Below are 22,275 nucleotides of genomic sequence, written 5' to 3'. Positions count from 1 at the left end.
AAGGCTAATATGGTGCACAGCAAGACAGCAATGGAGGTCTATCCTCTATTAGCAAGGTGTCTCGCATTTTCTCAGATGCAGCGATAGCTGGAGACCACAGAGGCAACATCATGAAGAGCCCTTCATAAGGGAACGGCGCACTGGTCCTACTCCTGGGATTATGTTGTGGGGTTGTATAATGTACTGTAGCCAGACCACTCTAGTCTTCATTTCAGGTACACTAACAGCTCGGAGTTACATTGATTTGGTTGTGGAACCATTGGTTTGGCCATTTCTCCAAGGAGCCATTTTAAAACAGGACAACACCAGGCTGCATGCGCAAATGTCAGTAGCCTGTGAAGCCTAAATGTATTACCATAGCCTGCAGGGTCTTTGGACTTGTCTCCCATCGAGCACATCTGGGAGGTCATTGCAAAGGAAGCTGCCAGCAGCAGATCTTCTCTCAGACAACCATTGATAAGATCCTAAGGTGGGCAAGTGCATGTTAACGAAAAAAAAAACGAACCCGTCACCCATTGACTTGTTCCGTTTCAATTTAATACAACCATATACGAAAGGAACAAATGCATAATGTGGTATTAAATGAAACAGATCAGTTTTATTTAGGTTTTGAGATCCTCTGCCAGATCTCAAAACCTGAATAAAAAAAATGCTGATGTGAAAGTATATATATATATATTCATTCAAGCCTTTATGATCATTATTTTTTTTTTTTTTAACAGCACAGAGAGCACGAAGTTTGAAAATCCATGTCACAAGAATTTGACAAATTTGGATTTTCAAGTACCGATTGCCCTTACTTTGAAAACCCTCTTTAAAGTGGTTTCCATGCATTTTTAAAAGGTTCCCCCTAACCCCTAAATGTGATAAAATAATAAAAGATTGTAAATTTAACACTTAATCCCCAGTTTCCTGTGCTGCTACTCAGGGCCTCACTTCCGGTCTGTGTACAGGCGGCAGCAGTGATGTAGATCCAGAGGTCATGTGAATGCTGCAGCCAATCACTGGCCTTGTGCCATATACTGCTGCAGCCGATTATTGGCGGCAGAGGTCATGTGCTCTGTGATTGGTGGCAAGTGCTTCAGGCTGGTATATGCTATTAAATATGTAACCAAAATGGATAATCTCACCAGAATCACTGACCATTAACTTAAACGTGTAAATTAAAAAATAAAGTTTCCACTAGAAGTTCTGTATGTAAAGATTTTATTCAAAGCTTATAAAGAAAGGCTCAGAATACAGGTGTCCGATTTATTAAAAACAGAAAAATATAACAAACAAAAACAACAACCTTATAGACATTTAAAGAAAACTCTTAAAACTACTGTGCAGATTTACTTGTAGGAACAGTCAAGTAGTAGAGAGGGTGGAGCGCTTCAGGAGGTAATGTCCTACATTAAAAGGGTCATGCCAAGTTTTAAAGTTATCCCCTGATTGCTGATCCCGAGAATGGGATTCCTGATGAAGCGGCAGGTCATGCATGTATCGCAGTGCTCTAATCAATCTGTTTGGGAAAGCAGGAGATAGCAGAGTCTAGCACTCGTCAATCTCCAGCAGTCCCATAGAGAATGAATGGAGTGGCATGGAGCATCAGGACAGAGGTATGGGACCCTTGTTCTCAGGAGTAGTGCCAGTCCCAGTGATCAGACCCACAATGATCAGTTAGTTATCTCCCCTATCATGTAGATAGTGGGATACCAAAACTTGGCACAACCCCTTTAAAGGCTATGGACACCTTCGGGGCAGTTTGTTTTAGGATTGCAGTTTACTCATTTTGGGCTAAAAAATAAATAAAATAAAAATTGGTCTTTATTAAAAATATTCAGCCATTTTTGAGTGCATTACTTTTTCAGTCCCAACAACTGACAGCTCATGTGTAGCTCTTATGTCTGATCTCCTGACCTCAAACACTCATTTAAGCCATATTGTTACCAGTTTAATAGTTGAGCTATAATGCATGTTTATGAGGAGGAGGAGTAAAATGCAATCATTAAAAAAACTGCCCCGAAGGTGCCTTTAAGTCATGACCATTATTAAGTGGACAGATGCAGCCACTAATCATCATACAGGGGTCAGGAATAGAGATTACCAACCACGCCCTTTGTTCTATACTTATGTGTAATGTACACCCTGATTAAAAACTGTAGTACTATATACAACAGGTCATCTGATCACAGTTTAGTAAAGTACCATTCCCTTCAGTAAGTGTATAGGTTACAGTGTGGCTTCAAGTTGCAAACACATGTCCAAGAAGTCCTGACTTCTTGTCCAGAGTCCAGGTCTAGTTCACCATTACCACACAAGACCCTACTATCAGTACCTTAGGCTGGAGTGGCCATCAGTCCATTTGTACCAGTTTCCAGGAAGCAGAGGACTAACCTGACATGCCCCATAACCCACCTAAAACTCAAGTACATTCCAACGTGAGATCCCACAGACTAGTCAGACACTGCTAACTTCTAGACCAGAGTCTATGGTGAGAACAGAGTAAATGTGATTATCACATCTTGTCCAAGCAGAACCATAGGGGTCTGGAAGATACTCATCACTCCCTACGTTTCAGTCGCGGAAATTTCTGCAACAAAATCTGCAGCGTTTGAAGGCACCCTTACCCAACCGCATGCAGAATACCAGCTCAAAGAACCTGCAATAAATCCTTGAGGCACCTGCGGCCTACATATCTTCCAGAACATACAGGGCTTATACACTTGCTCTGAGGAGACCCTACTCCAAAGGAACGGAGTGACAATTGAGGAGAAGATCTATCTAAAGAAACCTTAAGAAGCTACATACATGTCATTAGAGTTCAGGAAACCTGTAAATCAAGTACCGTAAAATACAACTTATTGTTCAGATAAAACTACCGATAAGAAAATTTCTATATCTGTAAAATAGAATATACATTATATTTCACTGATGAGTCCGCTCTAAAATGTAACCCCTTGCTGTAACTGAAGGCAAGTAATGATTTCTGGTTTTGTTACTGAAGGGAAAATGCAAATTCTTTTGCTGGAAACCTTGGTCCCCGAGGAGTTCCAATTAGAACCAAGTGAGATATGTTAGCAGTAGCATAGGAGTTTTATTATAGGCCTTGGTATAAAACGGAGTGTTCATACTTTTAGATTTTTTTTTTTTTTTACTCTCTTAAAGGCTGTATGCGCTGTTCATAAGGCACTCCTTGTCATCAATAGGGTTCCACATGGCCCGGAAACCTGCAGTCTCTTGATTCTTCCTTGCCACCTTCACGAAGAACAGGATCATGATGCCAATCAATGTGGCAGCCAGGAGGGCAAGCAGGATGGGCAGCACCACAGCTGTGGAGGAAACCATCAACAGCACATTAAATGTCTTGCAACGTAGCTGATAAATCCCACCAATCACTGGAACGAAGCGGCAGTGGCACTAGGAAAGCTGTGAGATTGGCGTCGTAGTCATCGACTGACCATAATTTAAGCTGCAGAATTTGCACCTCTTCTGTGCAGAGGAGATACTCTAGCGGGGTGGCAGTATTTAAACTTTTAAAAAGGTTTTAAATAAACTCAGAAATAATTTTTGCAATATACTCCATCAGTTATGTGGTTTTACTACTCAAATCAGCATCGTACTGGTGTACTGATTTACCTGGGGGCGGCAGCGAACACACACACACACACTTTGCTGCTCCTGCCTGTGCTCCCCTCAAGCTTAGCTAAATTCTTGCACAGCACATCTGTACCCTCTGCTCTTTACCGATGTGCTATGCCAGGATTTAGCTGAGCAGAGCAAGATCCTGTCTGAGCCTTCCCCTTGCTGAGACCCCAAAATTAAAAAAACAAAACAAAACACTATCATATGCATCGCTGTGTCCAAAAACGCCTGTACTAAAATTATACAATACTATATAAATGTTGTATTGTTAGAATCGTACAAAGCTGTGATGGAATTGTATTTTTTCCCCCCATACCACCACATTTGCAATTTTTTCCCAGCTTCCCATTACATCATATGCAGTGCCATTAGAAAGTGCAACTTGTCCCGCAAAACACAAGACCTTATACAGCTATGTGAAGAATGAAGTTATGGGTCTGGGAAGGCAGGGACTAAAAAAAACACGCCAGAAGCGGTTATCCAGTGATTATCCGCTTCTGATTATAGCTAAGCTTGAGGGGAGCACAGGCAGGAGCAGCAAAGTGTGTGTGTGTGTGTTCGCTGCCGCCCCCAGGTAAATCAGTACACCAGTACGATGCTGATTTGAGTAGTAAAACCACATAACTGATGGAGTATATTGCAAAAATTATTTCTGAGTTTATTTAAAACCTTTTTAAAAGTTTAAATACTGCCACCCCGCTAGAGTATCTCCTCTGCACAGAAGAGGTGCAAATTCTGAGGTGCAAGATCCTGTCTGAGCCTTCCCCTTGCTGAGACCCCAAAATTAAAAAAACAAAACAAAACACTATCATATGCATCGCTGTGTCCAAAAACGCCTGTACTAAAATTATACAATACTATATAAATGTTGTATTGTTATAATCGTACAAAGCTGTGATGGAATTGTATTTTTTCCCCCCATACCACCACATTTGCAATTTTTTCCCAGCTTCCCATTACATCATATGCAGTGCCATTAGAAAGTGCAACTTGTCCCGCAAAACACAAGACCTTATACAGCTATGTGAAGAATGAAGTTATGGGTCTGGGAAGGCAGGGACTAAAAAAAACACGCCAGAAGCGGTTATCCAGTGATTATCTATTAATATATAATGATGACCTATCCTCAGAGTAGACCAGCATTATCAGATCGGTGGAGTCCGAGTCCTGGCACCAATCTGCTGTTATGGGGAGCTGCCGCCGCACTCACCGGGGCTCTGGCAAGTGTAGCCAGCTCCCGGCATCTCTCCCATGTAGAGCGCTGTACGTAGTGTATCAGCTGTGCTTGGTATTGCAGCTCAGCCCCATTCACTTCAATGAATGGGGCTGACGTACGGTGAGGTCAGATGGCTTTTAAAGAGGCGGAGGAGCTCACGGACATGGGTCCATTAGGATTAACTATGGGAGGGGCATATGAAACCGGAGGTATATACACATTTACATAAGCATTAATGTGATTTTGTCTAAGCTGTTTGAAGAGGTAGTGGGGCTCGTGCAAGCGCTAATTCCTGTTCATAATTACCTCTGCATCCTGGTGCTTGTAGAGGCGGCACAGTGTAATTACAACTGCTCGTCCTAGTCACGTAAACCCTTTAAGTCAGGTAAGACTTTAAAAAGGGGTTCTCTGGGCTTTTTAATATTGTTAACCTATCCTCCGAGTCCGACACCCCTGCCAATCAGCTGTATGGGGAGACGGCGCGTGCAGTGCGCACGTACCGTCTCCCTTCAGTCCGCTGCTGTGTGTCTATGGGACATGGCAGGAGATGGCACATGTGCGCGCCATCTCCCAACAGCTGCTCGGTGGGGGTGCCGGACATCCGCCGATCTAATATTAAAAAGCCTGGACAACCTCTAACTTTACACATTATGCAGAACTTGTTATTTATAGTCTCTCTTTTGAAACCTTTACCATTTCATAAGAAAGTTCATGTAGCACTCTGCATATAATGCCTATATATTGTGGTGCCCATTTGCTTTGGTTCACAAGTTGTGACCTGCACTGTAGCACCTGCTGTGGTATACGGTGCCCTGGGATACTCACCAGTCACAGAGCGATGCATGATGCTGTGATCGGCAAAGTCATCGTCTTCTGAAATATAAAAGGACAAGCAAACGTTAACCATAGGCCAATCCGCACGTTGTTAAGCTAGCCCTACAGGCTTCCAACTGCTGAATGCTACCAGTGTACCACCAAGACATATTACCTGTGCGTCCTGAGCACATGTCCATACAGTCAGCCTCAGTGAGGTAGTTATTGCTTTTGGAACCGCAGCCGCCATACACAAACGTTTTGCATGAGCTTGATGTAGGGTCATAGAACCACCTCTTGAAGGCAGCGCGACAAGGTCCAGTAAAGTAAGATGCAGCGCAGTACTCTGAGGGTAGAGAAGGTATGGGGAACACACTTTAGCCATGATCTCAGTGCACCAATGCTAATGCTTCTACACCAGAAATGCATGAGCAGGGGCTGTAAATGGCATGTGATACCCCAGCGACCATGCTTGACCATGTCCAGGTTTTGTGCAGGGATTTGAATGGATTTAAAGGGGTTACACCTTAATTAATATTGATGACCTATCCTCAGGATAGGTCACCAACATCAGTTTGGTCGGGTTCCCAGGTATCAGCTGTTAGAAGCAGCAGGGTGCTCCGAGAGTGCCACAGCCTATCCCTAGGCCATGTGACATCACCATACATCGGTCACATGGCCTAAGCCAGCAGTGGCGAACCTATAGCACGCATGCCAGAAGGGGCACTCAGAGCCCTTTGTGGGCACATGGCTCTGTGTGGGCTGTTGAAACCTGCGCACTATTACTAATGAGCACTTCCATTGTGGAGCGCTCGTTTAGTACAGCCTTGTCCCCCCCCCCCTCCTCTGCTTGTGTTAAAAAAAAGAAACTCCCCTCATCCATTTGATTGCGCTGTGGGGAACACTCGCTGCTCACTGGATGCGCAGGACAGGACCTGCACTCAGTTTGATGACATTTCACAGCATTGAACGGAAGCAGCAGGACCTGCGAAAATCCCCACGCTGGAGCGCAGGTCCTGTCCTGCACATCCAGTGAGCAGCGAGTGTTCAACGCAGCACGATCAAATGGATGAAGTGAGATTTATATAATTTTTTTGCACAAGAAGAGTGGGAAAGGGGTTAATACTAATACTGTGGCCTGTAACGGGGGCATTACCAATACTAAGGATCCACTAATGGAGGAAAAATAATACTAGGGGGCACTAATGGGGGCCATTAACAGGTATCTTTCAGTATCCAGGTTAAATTGCCGTGTTGTCACTTTGTGATAAATAACTGGATTTTGGGTTGCAGCTTGGTGCCGTGACGCTGCAGTGCATCCCCCCCCCCCCCCACTTCCCCATAAATAACATACCTGCAAAATCTCCTTTTTTGGGAGCGTGAACTTTCTCAGGTTCTGGTTTTGGCGCTAAACGTTAGAAAATATCTGTCAGTAAACAGTAATATGCAGGACACGTCATCTATCAAACATGCTCCTACTCACCCACGCATTTGGCCATGCACTCCTGCTCAGACAGGTGGTTGTTTTTGGAGCCTCCGCAGCCGCCGTAGGTGAACAGCTGGCAGGACGTGGATTCTGCGTCAAAATACCAACGAGGGAAAGAAGCTCGGCAGTTGCCAGTCACACCAGGCCCCGAGCAGTAGTCTGAGGAGAAACCATTGTGATGTGAAAAGCAGGAATTTAGAAAGAACTAGGATCCGTACAAGGGAAATGATTATATAGGGAACGGGTGAGAAGCTCACCTGGAACAGACAGGGCGGACACCATACGTTTACTGGGCCCTTCAGCATCCCTGACCTCCACAGCTAAATAAGAGAAAAAAGTATAAGTGTGAATATGGGGAGTCAAGAGGTTTCTTGCACATTTTGGAATACACTTCCATTAAAGGGGTAATCTAGGATCAGAACTAATTGTTTGCTCCATCTATAGAAACAGCGTCACTCTTGTCCTTAGGCTGTCCGGAACTGCGGCTTAGCATCATTCATATCAATGGGGATAAACTGCAATACCAGCAGACACAGAATGGCGCCGTTTAGGGTGGGTGTCTAGGAAAAAAATAATAAAAAAGCAGACCAGGTATTCTAAACCATGGACGGTCCCTTTAAATAACATCCTGTATATAGCTGGGGCATCTGACTGCTGTTATATAAGGCAATCAACAGTTAGTGTGGTGCTGTAATTGGGGCGATATAGGTTCAAAGAATTTCGGCCTGCTAATCTGAGAAATGCAAAGCCGACTCCAAATGTAGGTCCGATCACTCCTGAAACTTATGGGGTCATTCTCAGAGTAAAGGCCTACACAGCACTGCGCCCCTTCTAAGTTTTCCCTGCACAGTGGCACGATACCAAATTTGCCGTATTTGGCATAGCTGAATACTGCCAGATCCACATTCACTATATTCACGATGGGTTTGCAGCATTCTTGCTGGAACCCTAATGGATCCCATTATAGGAAATGGGGATCCAAAGGGCCCCGGTGGTGTCCACCTCTGCCGGATATGGGAAATTCTGGTATTGTGCTCTCCTGCTGGTACAGAATGCCCTAACGGAGATGTGGACGTAGCCCAAGTTTTTCATTTTGGATGGTCTGATTTATTGTCTTAAATCCCTCCAAATAAACAAGATTTAAACCCAAGTGATTTCATTGTGGGATATTAAATGCCGATTACCACCTCAAAAGACAATCCACTGTAGCTGGTCTACGCCGTGTACTCCATGGAGACCAACCGTATGGACACTCCATAGTGTACTGGGCGAGGAGTGTTACAGTAAAGGTGGATTTAGAAGAACCAATAATAGTCTAGATTATCAGGTATGACCGTTTCCGATAATCTGGCCATCATATGTGCTGCTGATCACCTGACGAACGAGCCAAACGCTGGTTCATTGGGCGATCCTGTCGTTTGTGCAGGCACTCCAATCATAGTTTCTGGGCAGCAGATCATGGTCTAAACGGCGATCTGCCGCTAAGAAGCCATGATTCTGTATTGGGATGAGGGGTCGTTATAGATATCCCTCGTCCTCATACTTTGGAGGAGATCGCCACATGTAAATACAGAGGTCTACTTCACTGAAGTGGCCGGAAGGAATGCTTCCTTCCCGACAATCGGCCCGTGTAAACCCGCCTTCACAGACTTCTTACTAACACATAGGGCCAGATTTATCATTAAACCGCCACTTTTGTAGTGTGAAAAAAGTTTTGTTTTAGAATTTTAATTTTATATACCTTTGATTTATAGGTACGATCCCCAAAAGGCTTGTAAAAATCAAATGTTATGATCTATTATAATGGAAAACTTCAAAAAAAAAATTTTATGCGCAAGTGGCGTTCCTCCGTCAGCCTTACCACTTTCCTTCTACGGCAGTTTTCTGGTGTAGAAGAACACCAACATAATGTCACTGTAGTCACACAGACGCTGCTGCGCCTAATTTATGACGAGGCGCAGCATCCAGCACCACGTCTTATCATAGATCAGCGTACGCCTCCGGTCTATGATAAATCTCCCCCACAGAGTACAGGTATGTGGAGCCGCTCATGCAATTACCCGTCTAGGCGAAGCCTCGGTCTAGCGACACCCACCTTTTAAACCTTGACATTTCTGCATACATTCTTCCTCTCCCATATGGTTGTTCAGGTTCACAGGACAACCTCCGTAGGTGAAGTTCTGACAGGTCTCAGTCTCGGGATTGTACCACCATCTTATGAAAAATGCTCGGCAATCTCCGGTTTTCTTTTCTGGCAGGCAGAAATCTGGTGGGGAGAAAATAGCGAGTTGTTAAGTTAGTTAACGGATCAAACAGGCTCAAAAAAAAAACAAAACACAAAACTCTGTAGGAGATAAAAACACACCAAGAATACGACCTCCTGATTATACAGTGACAGTAGTGAGGACGTCTACTTCTGCTTGCATTAACCCAGTGCATCACAAATATTTTACCCTCTGTATCTACAGCTCCTATGTGAACCTATGTGTTTCCACGGTAACAGACTACAAACAAACTCTGCAGTCTGATCCTGCAGTTCTGTGTTATTTTGCTCCCCATATTCTTTATTGGCAGGTGTGTATTTGGGTTGGGGGGGTCTGGCAGGTGCTGGGGTGTCAACACGTCAATTCCCCTAAAACCAGGGGATTTGGGTAGGGGAGTGAAACAATTACTTGTCCTGAAGGCCTAGCTAACCTACAGACACTAGAAGGGCAGATAGAAGGAGCACTCCAGACTGTAGGATCGGACTACGCATGGTTTGTTTGTAGTGTATATCCTTGGCAACACATTGGTCTGCATAGAAGCTGCATACACAAAACTGCATCGATTTAAAAATATCCTACCATGTGCAAAGATACTTCTTTATTTAATATAGATGCATTGGAGCAATTGGCATCTTATGAGGCTACTTTCACACCTCTGGTGTGAATTCCGGCACTGCCGGATGCGGACGTAATGTACGCATTCCGGTAGACAAACGGAGACCCGGCCGGACAGAAACAGCTGCATGGTACAGTTTTGTGTCTGGCCGATTCTCTGCCGGAACAGCCATGCCGGAGTTTCACACCGGAGGTATGAAATTAGCCAGAGTCGTCCATCTAAGCAGACTTTCAGAGCTCAGTAAGGGTTAAGTTCCAGCACGCCTAGGTTTTGCAAGAGACGGACGGACATGCACTGTAATGTCAGCTGAAACCAGTGTATAAGGAAAAAGACAAAAAAGGGCTGCAGGACAAAACCTCTCATTACTCAGACACAAACAGGCCCGACAGGTTTAACGGCAGGGCTGAATAGATGCCTGCGATCACGATGGGAAGGGCCTCTCATGAATGGATCTGGGTTAATGTTCAGACACTTTGTGTTACTTTAACCAAGAGAAAACATTCCCCCGGCAAGAACCGCGGGCTGTGTAAGTTGTATCCTGAACCTCACAGCTTGAAGAAGAATAGGACTTACCCTATGACAGCCCTGACTGTATTATGTACACGGTGACTGAACAATTATTGCTGGTGGGATTCCATAACCCTCATATGTAAGGTTGATGGACTGCTACAGCCATCGATTCTAGGCAGCAAAGTCTATTTATCCTACTAGCAGCCTTCCAAATTTTTCCACACACATTTAGCAGGCCGACTATGATCAGGGACAACTCATGGCTTTCTATCACTAGGGTCAGATACTCAACAGAAAGTGATACCTACAAATCCCTGGGGGTCCGTAGTTCTGTGGCCCAATAACAATGTAATACCGCCACTGTAGTATTAGACAGCCATACTTTTGAAAATGTCCTTTGGATAACACATTGCCACGCCCCCTGTTCAATAGACCACTCCTACTTTATACTTGGCCACGCCCCTCTTGCACAGTTCAGGAGTCAGGCGAGTCTGATGGCCTGTATCCCGGAGCCACAAGAGAAGGCAGCCGTTCATGTGCCCCCTAGGAGACTTGCCATCTGTTCCATGTTCTCAGTGGGCTTCTCTAGAAAGACTTCAGCGCATGCACAGCTGCTGCCTATGAACTAAGCAGCCATGTGAATAAGCCTCACCCGCCGTCATGTAGTTTACATGGGCTTTCTACTGAGCTTACTGGGAGCAGACCACACACACTTTATACTGGTCTCCATTCAAGGGGCTTTCCACTCACCTAATATAGCTCATCTATCCTCCCCCGGAGCGCAGCACATTGAGCCCTTATGTCTCCGTACTGTGGAGCCATAGACCATCCATGTGCCGTGTAGGGTGCTCCTGTACTAATCTGTTTTATGGAGGCACCGTACCCTGGAAGCGATGCTTATAATGGAAAATCTCTGATAACACGATGCTCCAGGTATATCTCTGTATGAGATCAAAGGCATAGAGCGTTACATTATGGGCCCACACATGACTGTGTGCATGCTGCCTAGAAGCTGGCCATACACCCGATTAAAGTCTGCCCACTTGGACTATTTCGCCCAACAATCGCTCCTGATGGTGAACTGTTGAACATGCGACTGGACAGGTCGAAAAATTTCGTCTGAAACAACGAGTTTATGGCACGATCGGCCGATTTTGTCCCACTATTTGTCATTGAGCTGAAGGACCAGGAAAGGATCATTCATCCCATGGACGCCACAATGCCGATCATTTTCTTGTGTGTATGGCAGGCTTTAGAGCGTAGAGATGAAGTCAACCAATCCAGTTTTCAAATGGGCGAGTGTGGTCCGCGAAACATCCTCCAGGTGATGGCCATGTTCCTCGGACCGACCGCGGCTGAGCAGAACTCGCTGCATCCTGGTGATTTATGATGCTGCGAGTTCCTTCACGTCTACCCTTCCATACTCTCGGCATCCTTTGTGGTTGGGCTGGAGCTGAAAGCATCATAGACCGCAGAGTTTGGCTCAGACGAGCCCCAATCAGCCAGAGAACCTCAGCCATCACAAGGACGGTTTCGCAGACCACAAGTGCCCATCTAAAATCTGCCTTCACAAAGATCGCAACGTTGAAAATGGTGGCAACAACAAATACAATGTGTGAAGCGGGTTAGTCTTGGCCGGAATGTGGACGGTATGATCCAACTGGCAACATACCAGACTAAACTGGGCGATAGATCACGTTAGTCGTCTGACATCCGCCATCACGAGCGATACTTCTTGTATTATTCCCTAACTATGGTCAGACATCGGTTACTTCAGCCGACGGACGTGTATGACCAGCTTTAGGCTGCTTCCATGCATAGTTTTTATTTTTTTGTGATGGTTTTCTGCAGTTTTATATCAGCTCCAGATGTTAACTGAAGACCTATGGGAAATAAAATGCAGGAGGACACGCAAGTGGTTTGTTTTGCTAGTGCCCTTTTTTTCCCCCCGAAGGCGCAGCATGCTGGAGCCCGTGGTGTTTTTTTCCCCCAGGCATTTTGCCAACACCTTCTCTATAGACAAAGAAAAATGCCATAAAGAACAGGCCAGTGGTAAGACCCGGCGGGGCAGATTTACCATGACTGGCGCTCCCATACTCATTGATGTGCACCTTAATAAAAAGGCAGTCCCTATGGAGAGCCCGATACGTCACCGGATCTCCAAAAAAATGCCCTTGCCCTTTCACAATTCAGCACAGGGCAAAGGAGAGCAGCTCATATCACCCTTTAAGGACCCATTACGTAGCTGTACATCATGGGTCCAATCCCTAAACATGGCGCCCACTCGCACGTGCAGCAGGCGCCTTAGCTGTGGGGTTTCTGCTATTTTAAATAGCAGAGACCCGTGGCACATGTATGCGATCAGCCATAAGGCTGATCGCCTACATCTTACCCTTCAGATGCTGTGGTCAAATGGGACCACGGCATCTGCGCAGACCGGAACCGGAAGTCGCGTGCGTATGGGCAATCGAACGAAAATAAATAAAAATACTTAACCAATAAAAAAATAAACATCATGGGCATTGCCACGTGCGAAAATACTCATACTATTAAAATATAATAATATTAATAGCATACGGCAAATGGCGTAGCGGAAAAAAAACAAACAAAAACAATGCCATTTTTTGTCACTTCAACTACCCAATAATTAAAGGGGTATTCTCATCTTAATGATCACTGTTAAATCTGTTAATGATTTGACAGTAATCATTTTTCTAAATACATTTTATTACCCAATTCCCACCCTTTTTTAGAAAATAAGTCCCCTCTTACCTGATGTTGTCTTTCGTCTCCCCTGGTTACGGCCACCTCTCCTGTCGAATCCTGCCGGGCCGCGCTTGCGCAGAAGACTGAATATTCTCTCCCGGCCGGGCAATGTCCTGAACGCGCACGCGCCATGATGATTTCTTCCTGGCCAGTATAGTACAGAGCCGCAAACGCACACGCCGGCTCTCTACTATACAGGCCAGGAATAAGTCACCATGGCGCATGCGCGGCGGCGTGTTCAGGACATTTTCTCCCGGCCGGGCAATGTCCTGAACGCGCACGCCGCCCCGCATGCGCCATGGTGACTTCTTCCTGGCCTGTATAGTACAGAGCCGGCGTGCGCGTTTGCGGCTCTGTACTATACAGGCCAGGAAGAAGTCATCAAGCGTTCAGGACATTGCGCGGCCCGGCCGGGAGAAGAATCCAGGAAGTGAACGTCGCGCTCAAGGAAGGCAAGTATGAAAAGGGAAGATGAGAATACCCCTTTAAATAATATAAAGTGATCAAAAAGTTGCACACACATAAAATTGGTATCACTGAAAAGAACAGATCGTCCCGCAAAAAATGAGCCCTCACACAGAGCTACAAAAAAGTTATAGGGGTCAGAATATGGTTATGAAAAAAAAAGTTTTTTCCTCAAAAGGTTTAACTTTTTTTTTTCAGTGTTAAAACGCAAGAAAAATGATACAAGTGTGGTATCGTTGGAACCGTACTGACCTGGAGAATGAAGATAACAGGTCAATTTTACTGCATAGTGTACAGTGTAAAAAAAAATAATTAAAACCTTTATCAGAATAGCATTTTTTCCCCAATTCTACCCCATTTGGAATTTTTTCCCCGCTCCCTATTACATGGTACGCAACCGTAAATGGTGCCATTAGAAAGTACAGCTTGTCCCGCAAAAAATAACCCCTCATAAGGCTATGTGAACAGAAAAAAAAAAAAAAAAAAAGAGTTAGGACTATGGGAAGTGAAAAATGAAAATGCAAAAATGGGAAATCCCAGGGTCCTTAAGGGGTTAAGTAGGTGAATCTGTCCCGCTGTGCGCCAGAAACCAGCACGAGTTATTGCTCAAGTTATGGTAAATCCGGTGGGCGGCACAAAGCCCCCTCCAGCTAAGCCCTGGCCCCTTTTTTTTCACTACTTTCGAAAAGTGACGAGAAGCTTTAGAAAAAAAAAATAAATATATAAATAAAATTACACATATATAAATAAAATTACACACATATATATATATATATATATATATATATATATAGCGCGCCATAATTTGCACCTTTTTTATGCCACAATAGCTGCACAAAATCTTTGTTAAAACAATGTGGGGGGGGGGGGAGTTTACACTTATTTTTCCATTTTTCTACTGACGAAATGTAATATATATATATATTTTTTTAAACTGCTGTCACGGGGCCATTTCCACTAGCAGTCTACGGGACCGTGAATACATCCTATTTTGTCAGTTTTCCCGGCACTACAACCCCCATACAATTACGGGGGCCATCTTTAAAGGGGTTATGCAGGAAATACTATTGATGACCCATCCTTAGGACAGGACATCAATATCACATCTGCGGGGGGTCCTAGTCCTGGGCACCCCCTGCCGATCAGCCTTTTCGGGAAGCCGTGGCGCTTGCTGGAGCTCTGGTGTGCACAACCAGCCTTCTCTAACCACTGACTGTGGGGGTCCCGGGTGTCAGACCTCCACTGATCAGATACCGATGACCTAGCCAGAGGATCGGTCATCAATAGCAATTCCTGAATCACCCCTTTAATGGCGGCTTTCCAGAAAGGCATCTGTATAAAAATGGCCATGAAAAACAGGACAATTTAACCGTTATAACGGCCGCTTTTTCCTTCACTGCGGAGGGAATACAGCCTCCGTCACAGCAGGAGGGACCCCGCGCTGCAGACCCCTAACCCCCTCCGGGCCTGTATAACACCACTACACACACAGACTGGTTGTAAAGGTTTACAGGCAGCACTAATATGCAGTATAATAATATATAGTCAATGTTTAATATCATAACAGCCCTAAAAACCACCAGTCGAGTACCACGAACCGATTCGTGCCTGCAACTCACAGAAACGTGGTCGCTAGATGGCGCTGATCCGTGAAAAACAATATACACAATACAATCTGACAGGGCAGAGACATGCAGGCCTATCCATGACACTGAGACCCCCCAACCCCAGACAGTACTGCTGAATATGGAAACCATATGCAGTTTGTGTTTTTTTCACAGCATTTTTAAAACCACATGAAGTTTTCAGTGCACTGTCTGAAGGAGAAAATGGGAAGCGTCTGCATTCCTGAAGTGATGGTGGACGGTTTCTATGGGCAACGCCACAGTTTCCTTCACTCCCCAGCCCTTACCGTGCTGTGTGGGCTGGACCCCGAGGTTCTGCTTCTTGTAGGTCCTAGCGCCCTCCATCTGGGTCAGGCCGCACATGTCGAAGCCCAGGACGTTACACCGGATCAGGTAGCACTTCCCGGCGGACACCGAGGCCAGGTCACAGGCTGTGTTGTCACAGCAGCGGCTCCAGCACTTCTGCTCGTCCTCCACATCCTCAGCGGGCTCCAGCAGCTTCACTCCAAACTGAGAGGGCGCATCTACATCCTCCAGACCGAAACCCTCCGTCACCTCGTAACCGTCACAGGGCAGCTCGGTGTCCGCCAAAGCTAAGGGAATTAAGAGGACGAGGAGCCCGCGGAGCCAAGCCGCCATCGCTGTGTCTACTCTCCGCCTTAGCGGGGTTACCGTTTGCCGTAAAAACTGCGTCACTCGCTCCTGATCACGTGATCCGCGGAAGCCCAAACTGCACGGTATCACTACTTGTCCCTGCGCGTCGGCCACTGCAAGCGTCGGACCCGGGCAGCTGTGTTTCCTTACTAAGCCCCGCCCCCGTCAGCCTGACTTTACCCAGCGCCACGCCCACTCCAGGTGAGTCCCGACCCGCGCTACCTCACTGAAATTTGAATAGCTCCGCCCTACCGCCAACAGCGATCTCAGGTAAAGATAAGCTGTTAGTTTAGCCACGCCCACTCCCTGTCAGTGCCCAGGTGAAGGAGGAGGGCGACGCCATTTTGTTTCCTGTTTACCTCCTCTTGCGCCAGTGAAACTGGTTTGGGGGGTGGGGAGCGGTTTCAGTTCTCAGTAGGAGTGCTCAGTAGTCTGTCAGACGGTGCTTGTCTGATAAGCATGAGTACAATGAGTAATCCCCATCACAGATCGCTAATTGTGTATTGTCCTGACAGGAATTCTGCTTTTCTATCAAATGGCCCAGCAGGACAGAGTGCATTACCTCAGGAATACACACAGCCTGTAATTTCCTGTCAGGTGTGTGTCATACCTGGGAATTTCATAAAATGATTGATGAACAACACTATTGTTATACAGAGAGGTCGGGGCACCCACATAATAGTTATCTCTGGGGCTGTAAAGTAAGGCTACGTTCACACCGGCGTTAAAGTTTTCCGGTATTGAGTTCCGTCCTAGGGGCTCAATACCGGAAAAAAACGCTTCGGTTTTGTCCTAATGCATTCTGAATGGAGAGCAATCCGTTCAGGATGTCTTCAGTTCAGTCACTTTTACGGTATTTTGCGGTATTTTCTCCGGCCAAAATTCCGGAACACTTGACGGATCCGGCATTATTTTCCACTGAAAGCAGGTCAGTGCTATAAAGAAAAAAAAATGTTATAATTTTATAATTCACTAAAGACTAAAGAAAGAAAATGTGGAAAAAATGCAGTAAAAAAAAAAAAAAACATACGTGAAACCAGCCTTAGGGCTCATGCACATGACCATATGTATTTTGCGGTCAGCAAAATATACGGATGACGTCCGTGTGCATTCCGTATTTTGAGGAATGGAACAGCTGGTCCCTAATAGAACGGTCCTATCCTTGATGCGGACAATAATAGGACATGTTTAATCTTTTTGCGGAACGGACATACGGAAACGGAATGCACACGGAGTAACCTCCGTTTTTTTTGCGGACCCTTTGAAAGGAAATGTTTCACATACGCGCCGCAAAAAAAATTGAACGGAAACGGAAAGAATATACGTTTGTGTGGATGAGGCCTTCCAGCAGATTGTCAGTATAGATGGGGATTAGCGTGCCCGAGGCCCCGTATACAATAGCAGAGCCTATAGAGCCAAGTGGTGGCACCTTGGGGCCACTGTGACTCCTTAGGACAGAGCCTAAGGAGCTCCATGTGCCTCTTGATGGCGCACTGTTGGACTGTCATCATGATTCTGGACTATTATTTGCACTAATTAGAGACGAGCGAAGTTTTGAAAAATCCGATTTGGCTCCTTCGATTTCTGATAAATTACTAAGGCTACTTTCACACTTGCGGCAGAGTATTCCGGCAGGCAGTTCCGTCGCCGGAAAGGCTACATTCACATTAGCGGCTGCCTTCTCCGGTAGGCTGGTTCGGCAGGTGAGCAGCCTGCCGGATCCGTGTTGCCGCTAGTGCCCGCATGTCGGCGGAAGTCCGCTCCGGCCCTATTGACTATAACGGGGAGCGGGCCGAGAGGCGGGCGGAATAAAACTACCACATTGAACCTCTCAGATGCCGCCTTCATTGCTGATTGCGGCATCTAGGAATAAAATTAAGGCCTTTTAGGGGTTTATCCATCTTGATTGCATTTCGCACAGTGACGTGATGACGTCATCCTGCCCGAGATTTTGTCCAGTTTCTGCAAATTTAAGATGGCAGCGACGGCTTCTTCACACGCAAATAGATGAGGTGAGTATGTATTGTTTTTTTATCGCCATTTCAGGAAAAATAGATTTGTTACCAAGCGGAAGGAAATTAGGCTTTGCAGCAAATCAAATTTTTCCTGAAATTCGAATTGAAGTCCACTTTGAATAGTTCGATTCGCTCAACAATTACAGTAATACATGGAGGAGGACTCCGGAGATCTACAGCTTTTTTTTTTTCCTGCTGTCCCCCATTCCTCCCGTTAGAGCGGGGGTAGGCAACCTCCGGGACTCAGGGGTGCACCACCAATGAGGCCAGGTGAGACGATCGCCTTAGGCAGCACCAGGTAGGGGCAAGAGGGGGGCATTGTGGCAAAGGGGTTAGGTCCAGAAATTGGCATGGGGGGGGGCATTGTTTCAGTTTTCGCCTCAGGCATCAGAAAGGCTAGGTGCGCCCCTGTCGGCACTCTAGCTGTTGCAAAACTACAACTCCCAGCATGCATACCTGCTCTGCTTTTGTAAAGAACTCTCATAGAAATAAATAGAGCATGCTGGGAGTTGTAGTTTCACAACAGCTGGAGTGCCGAAGGTTGCTGATCCCTGCGTTAGAGTTTGAAGCTGCGCTGAAATACACAGTCAGGACTGCTGTGCTAACACAATGTATTTCAGTGCAGCTTTAAAGACTGACAGTGATAGTGATCTGGACTCGTTATATGCAGTCCTACTCATGTATTACAACAGGTAATAGTCCACGATCCTGATGACAGGTTCACTTTAATGCCCTTTTACACGGGCTGAGGATTGGGGCAATTATTGGGAAGGATTCCTGATAATTGATCCATGGAGCCGCCAATCATCGGATGAACAGGTAAACGCTCATTGGTCAGTGATCTTTTATGCTGCACCTCATCTGGTTTGTGGGCCGCACATCGCCCCGCGCAAACATCCAAACTTCAAAGTTCAAACATAGTATTCTCCAGCACGAGTCAAACTCAAATCTGCAATTTTTATTCAAAAATCTTAAAATATAGTCATAGTTCTGAAAGATGTTAACGCGTTTCGAACAAAACATGTTTATTTCTCACAGCATGGTCTTGTTACCCTGAATTATTGGTATACTATGCATTGATTAGACCAAGGATGCCCAACCTGCGACCCTCCAGGTGTTGCACAACTACAACTTCCATCATGCCTGGACAGCCTACAGCCATCAGGTCATGTTGGGCGTTGTGGTTTTGCAACAGCTGGAGGGCCGCAGGTTGGGCATCCCTGGGTTAGGCTACTCTCACATCTCCAGCTGACCCCATTAAAGAGCATGGGCTCTACTTAGCCCCATTGGAGTGAACATTGAAGGCCAGTGATTCTAGTCACAACGTCAGTAGGCCTGCAGGAATATGTGAGAAGGCCGCGGCACCACTGCCTTCTCAAAAAACTGATCAGCGGGGGCCCGGGTCTCATCAGTAAGAAAAATCTACAGAACCCCTTTAAGAAAGAGAAGACGTCATCGGTGCAGGCGCACTGAGGGAGTGCTGAGGAGGCGAGCGTCCTTCTCTCAGAGCGCCTGTGCCGAATGAAGACAGGCGCGGGATTTGAAATGCCGACAGGGCCAGCCGGAGGAGGAGAGCGCTCGCTGGCCCTGTCAATCAACAGGAGGAGGGGGCGGTTTTTTAAAAGGAGGATGCGGCGGCTACCAGCAAGTAGATGCCCTACTTGCTGGTAGTGAAGTCATTTGCATATTTTAAAAGATCGATTTTTAATGAAACGAAGCCACAGACCAAGGTAAGAGCCCTATATAGGGAATAGTCGTTCAATAAGGATTTTATTGATGATCTATCCTTCGATAGGACATTAATATCAGATTGTCAGGCACCCCTGCTGATCAGCTGTTTGTGCGAGTGCTGCTTCCTCTTCAAAATTACCTGCGCATGGTCCCTTTCCCCTGCGGAGGCTGCGCAGTGTAAGTACAAGTCCTCCGTCCCATTCAAGTGATACCAGACATGCGGCGCTGCTTCTGTATGAAAGCGGCCATGTTTTTCCAATCTTATACAACCCCTTCAAAGGGGTAATCTGGACATTTTTGGCACAGCCACAGTTTAAGCTATAAACGTCAGATAGGTGCTGTTTGCGCCTCTGAGGTGCGCACTTACCTCATGGTCACTGCAAATGGAGAGGTGGCCGCACCCTTCTCAATTCACTTCTATGGAAGCTCCGAGAGTTATTTTTACAAAGTGAATGGAGAAAGGCGTGACCACCTCTCTATTCCCATTCTCCGGAGATGTGGATGTGCCATAAATGTCCAGATAGGAGTACTCCTTTAATGATGATCTGCTTGGCTCGTTTGTGCTAGTAATGTTATTTCATTATTTTTTTTACTTCTGCCAAATATGATGAACTTCTTACTGTTCGTACACCAAACACACGATTCTGGGAAACGACCTTGTTTGTGTTCCTACTGGTAAGTTGTCACTAGCCCTGCAGTGCTGGATGTATACTGTGCGCACTGCGCGTGGTTCAGCGTTCTTCTTTTTTATTGGTTTCCATGAATGTGGACGTGCCAGAAAGATGATATGGTTTAGAGATTTACAAGCCTGCGAACCCAGGTAAGTCAACTGCATCTTTACTACATGGAAGCAGGTTCTGGTGGCCTGAGCGGCCATTGTAGTTACCGCCATCGATCACGGAATCCAGTAAGGCTTATCCAGTCCAAAGCTCCCGCATGAAGGTGTCTTCACACTACTTTTTTTGTTGGCCTTTGTGAAAAATGCAGCCTCCAGATGCTATATGTTGGCGAGTAGAAGATATATGAAAACGCCCTACAAACGCTGCTTTTTTGGAGCAGCATTTGAATATTTTTTTTTTTTGTCCCTTTGTGTTTTCTCAAAACGACACATGTTCTGGAAGGTCTTTATCCATAGGCCTCTGGATAGGAACAAGTAATGTCTGGAAAAAACCCTCAAGTAAAATGTGTGACTAAAAAGAAGAAAAAAAAAACCAAAAAACGATTGTAAAAACATCGGAATCTCGTGGTGTTTTTTACTAGCCAGAAAAACACAGAAAAAAACGCGTAGTGTGGCAACTTCAAGGGGTTTTCTGGTAATATTTGCATTTTATCTGATGCCTACAGTCTGCCTTGTGAAACGGAAGATTCATACTTACCCGTTCCCCGCCACTTGGTCCTTCGCGCTGCCTCCGCTGTGTCTATGTTCCGGTCCCCGCAGTGTTGACATTCAGCGCAGCATGGGCATGGTCACATGCTCTGCTGAAGCCAATGACTGGCTTCAGCAGTCATGTGCTGCTTTAGGGGAGTCAGAATTTTTTTTGGGCTTTAGCAACACTACTTTGCCCCATACCTGGCCTCCTCTGGTCTCCACAGGAGCAGTGAGTGTCTTGGTCCTATGACAGCTCTGGCCAGTGGCGTAACTAGAAATGACTGAGGCCCCACAGCAAATTTTTGAAGGCCCCCCCCCCCCCCCAGCTGGGGTGAACCACAGGCCTCTCAGGGGTCACATCTGCCTGAAAGATAAGTCCCAGCAAGGACCGGAGCAGCAGCACGGGCACGACAGGACCTCGGACAGTTGAGTGTTTCTTTTTGCTTTATGGGACACCGGTTAGGACTGTAGGGGTTGTCGGCTCCTAGACTGGAGTACCCCTTTAAATATCAAAAATAACGATCTAGAAATCACGGAGCTAAGTTATTGAAGAACAGAAAAATGTAAGCCACCAGGCCCAAGGGCTCATTTTTTCCAAACCATTATGGACGATTACGTCAGTCAGCCCGGACAAGCCTTTAGTTATGACATCATTAGCAATTTTACTGGACATGTCCTCAACAGGCTGCTCCTTTGTGAACGCAAATGAGAAAAAAAGGATTTAGTATCTCACCTGTGGCTTCTTTATCCATTATGGACCAACATTTTCAGGTGAACTTTTTTTTATTTATTAACTTTTATTGAAAGTTTTTACGCACAATTCAAAGTAGACAAACAATACTGAAAACTCACCCAACCTCCCTTATTGCCCTAAGGACACTTAGGACATTTAGCTTCTGAGCGCATTTTAAATTTTTTTTTACAGAAGAGTAGGAGGGCGATAAATAATTGAGATCTGAGATTAAGGCCTCCTGCACACGACCGTGTGCGCCCCATGCTGTGCTGCGGCCGCAATGCACGAACACCGACTATTGGGCAGCGGATCGCGGACCCATTAACTTTAATGGGTCCGCGATCGGCCCGTTCCGCAAAAAGATAGGACATGTTCTATCTTTTTT

At 45.9% G+C, this 22,275-nt stretch overlaps 1 protein-coding gene across 2 annotated transcripts; it reads right to left on the bottom strand.

Annotated features, from left to right (window-relative positions):
* Window positions 1-1,189: 1,189 nt before the first annotated feature.
* On the bottom strand, window positions 1,190-16,267 carry SPINT2 (serine peptidase inhibitor, Kunitz type 2). 2 transcript variants are annotated; one of them, XR_005780711.1, is made up of 9 exons: window positions 15,676-16,267; window positions 9,238-9,408; window positions 7,400-7,462; window positions 7,140-7,301; window positions 7,011-7,064; window positions 5,832-6,002; window positions 5,669-5,716; window positions 2,385-3,314; window positions 1,190-2,307 (listed from the first exon to the last, which is right to left on the bottom strand). XR_005780711.1 is itself a non-coding variant. In XM_040442068.1 (8 exons), the coding sequence occupies exons 1-8, from the start codon at window positions 16,025-16,027 to the stop codon at window positions 3,145-3,147; spliced, it is 1,191 nt and encodes a 396-aa protein (XP_040298002.1). In that variant the 5' UTR covers window positions 16,028-16,267; the 3' UTR covers window positions 1,190-3,144. The 2 variants fall into 2 exon arrangements, 1 of the variants encoding a protein (XP_040298002.1); XM_040442068.1 differs by having other exon boundaries at window positions 1,190-3,314.
* Window positions 16,268-22,275: the final 6,008 nt, after the last annotated feature.

The sequence above is a fragment of the Bufo bufo genome, chromosome 8 (assembly GCF_905171765.1).
Source record: "Bufo bufo chromosome 8, aBufBuf1.1, whole genome shotgun sequence".
Lineage (NCBI taxonomy): Eukaryota > Metazoa > Chordata > Amphibia > Anura > Bufonidae > Bufo > Bufo bufo.
This window is presented reverse-complemented; position numbering and strand designations above follow the sequence as displayed.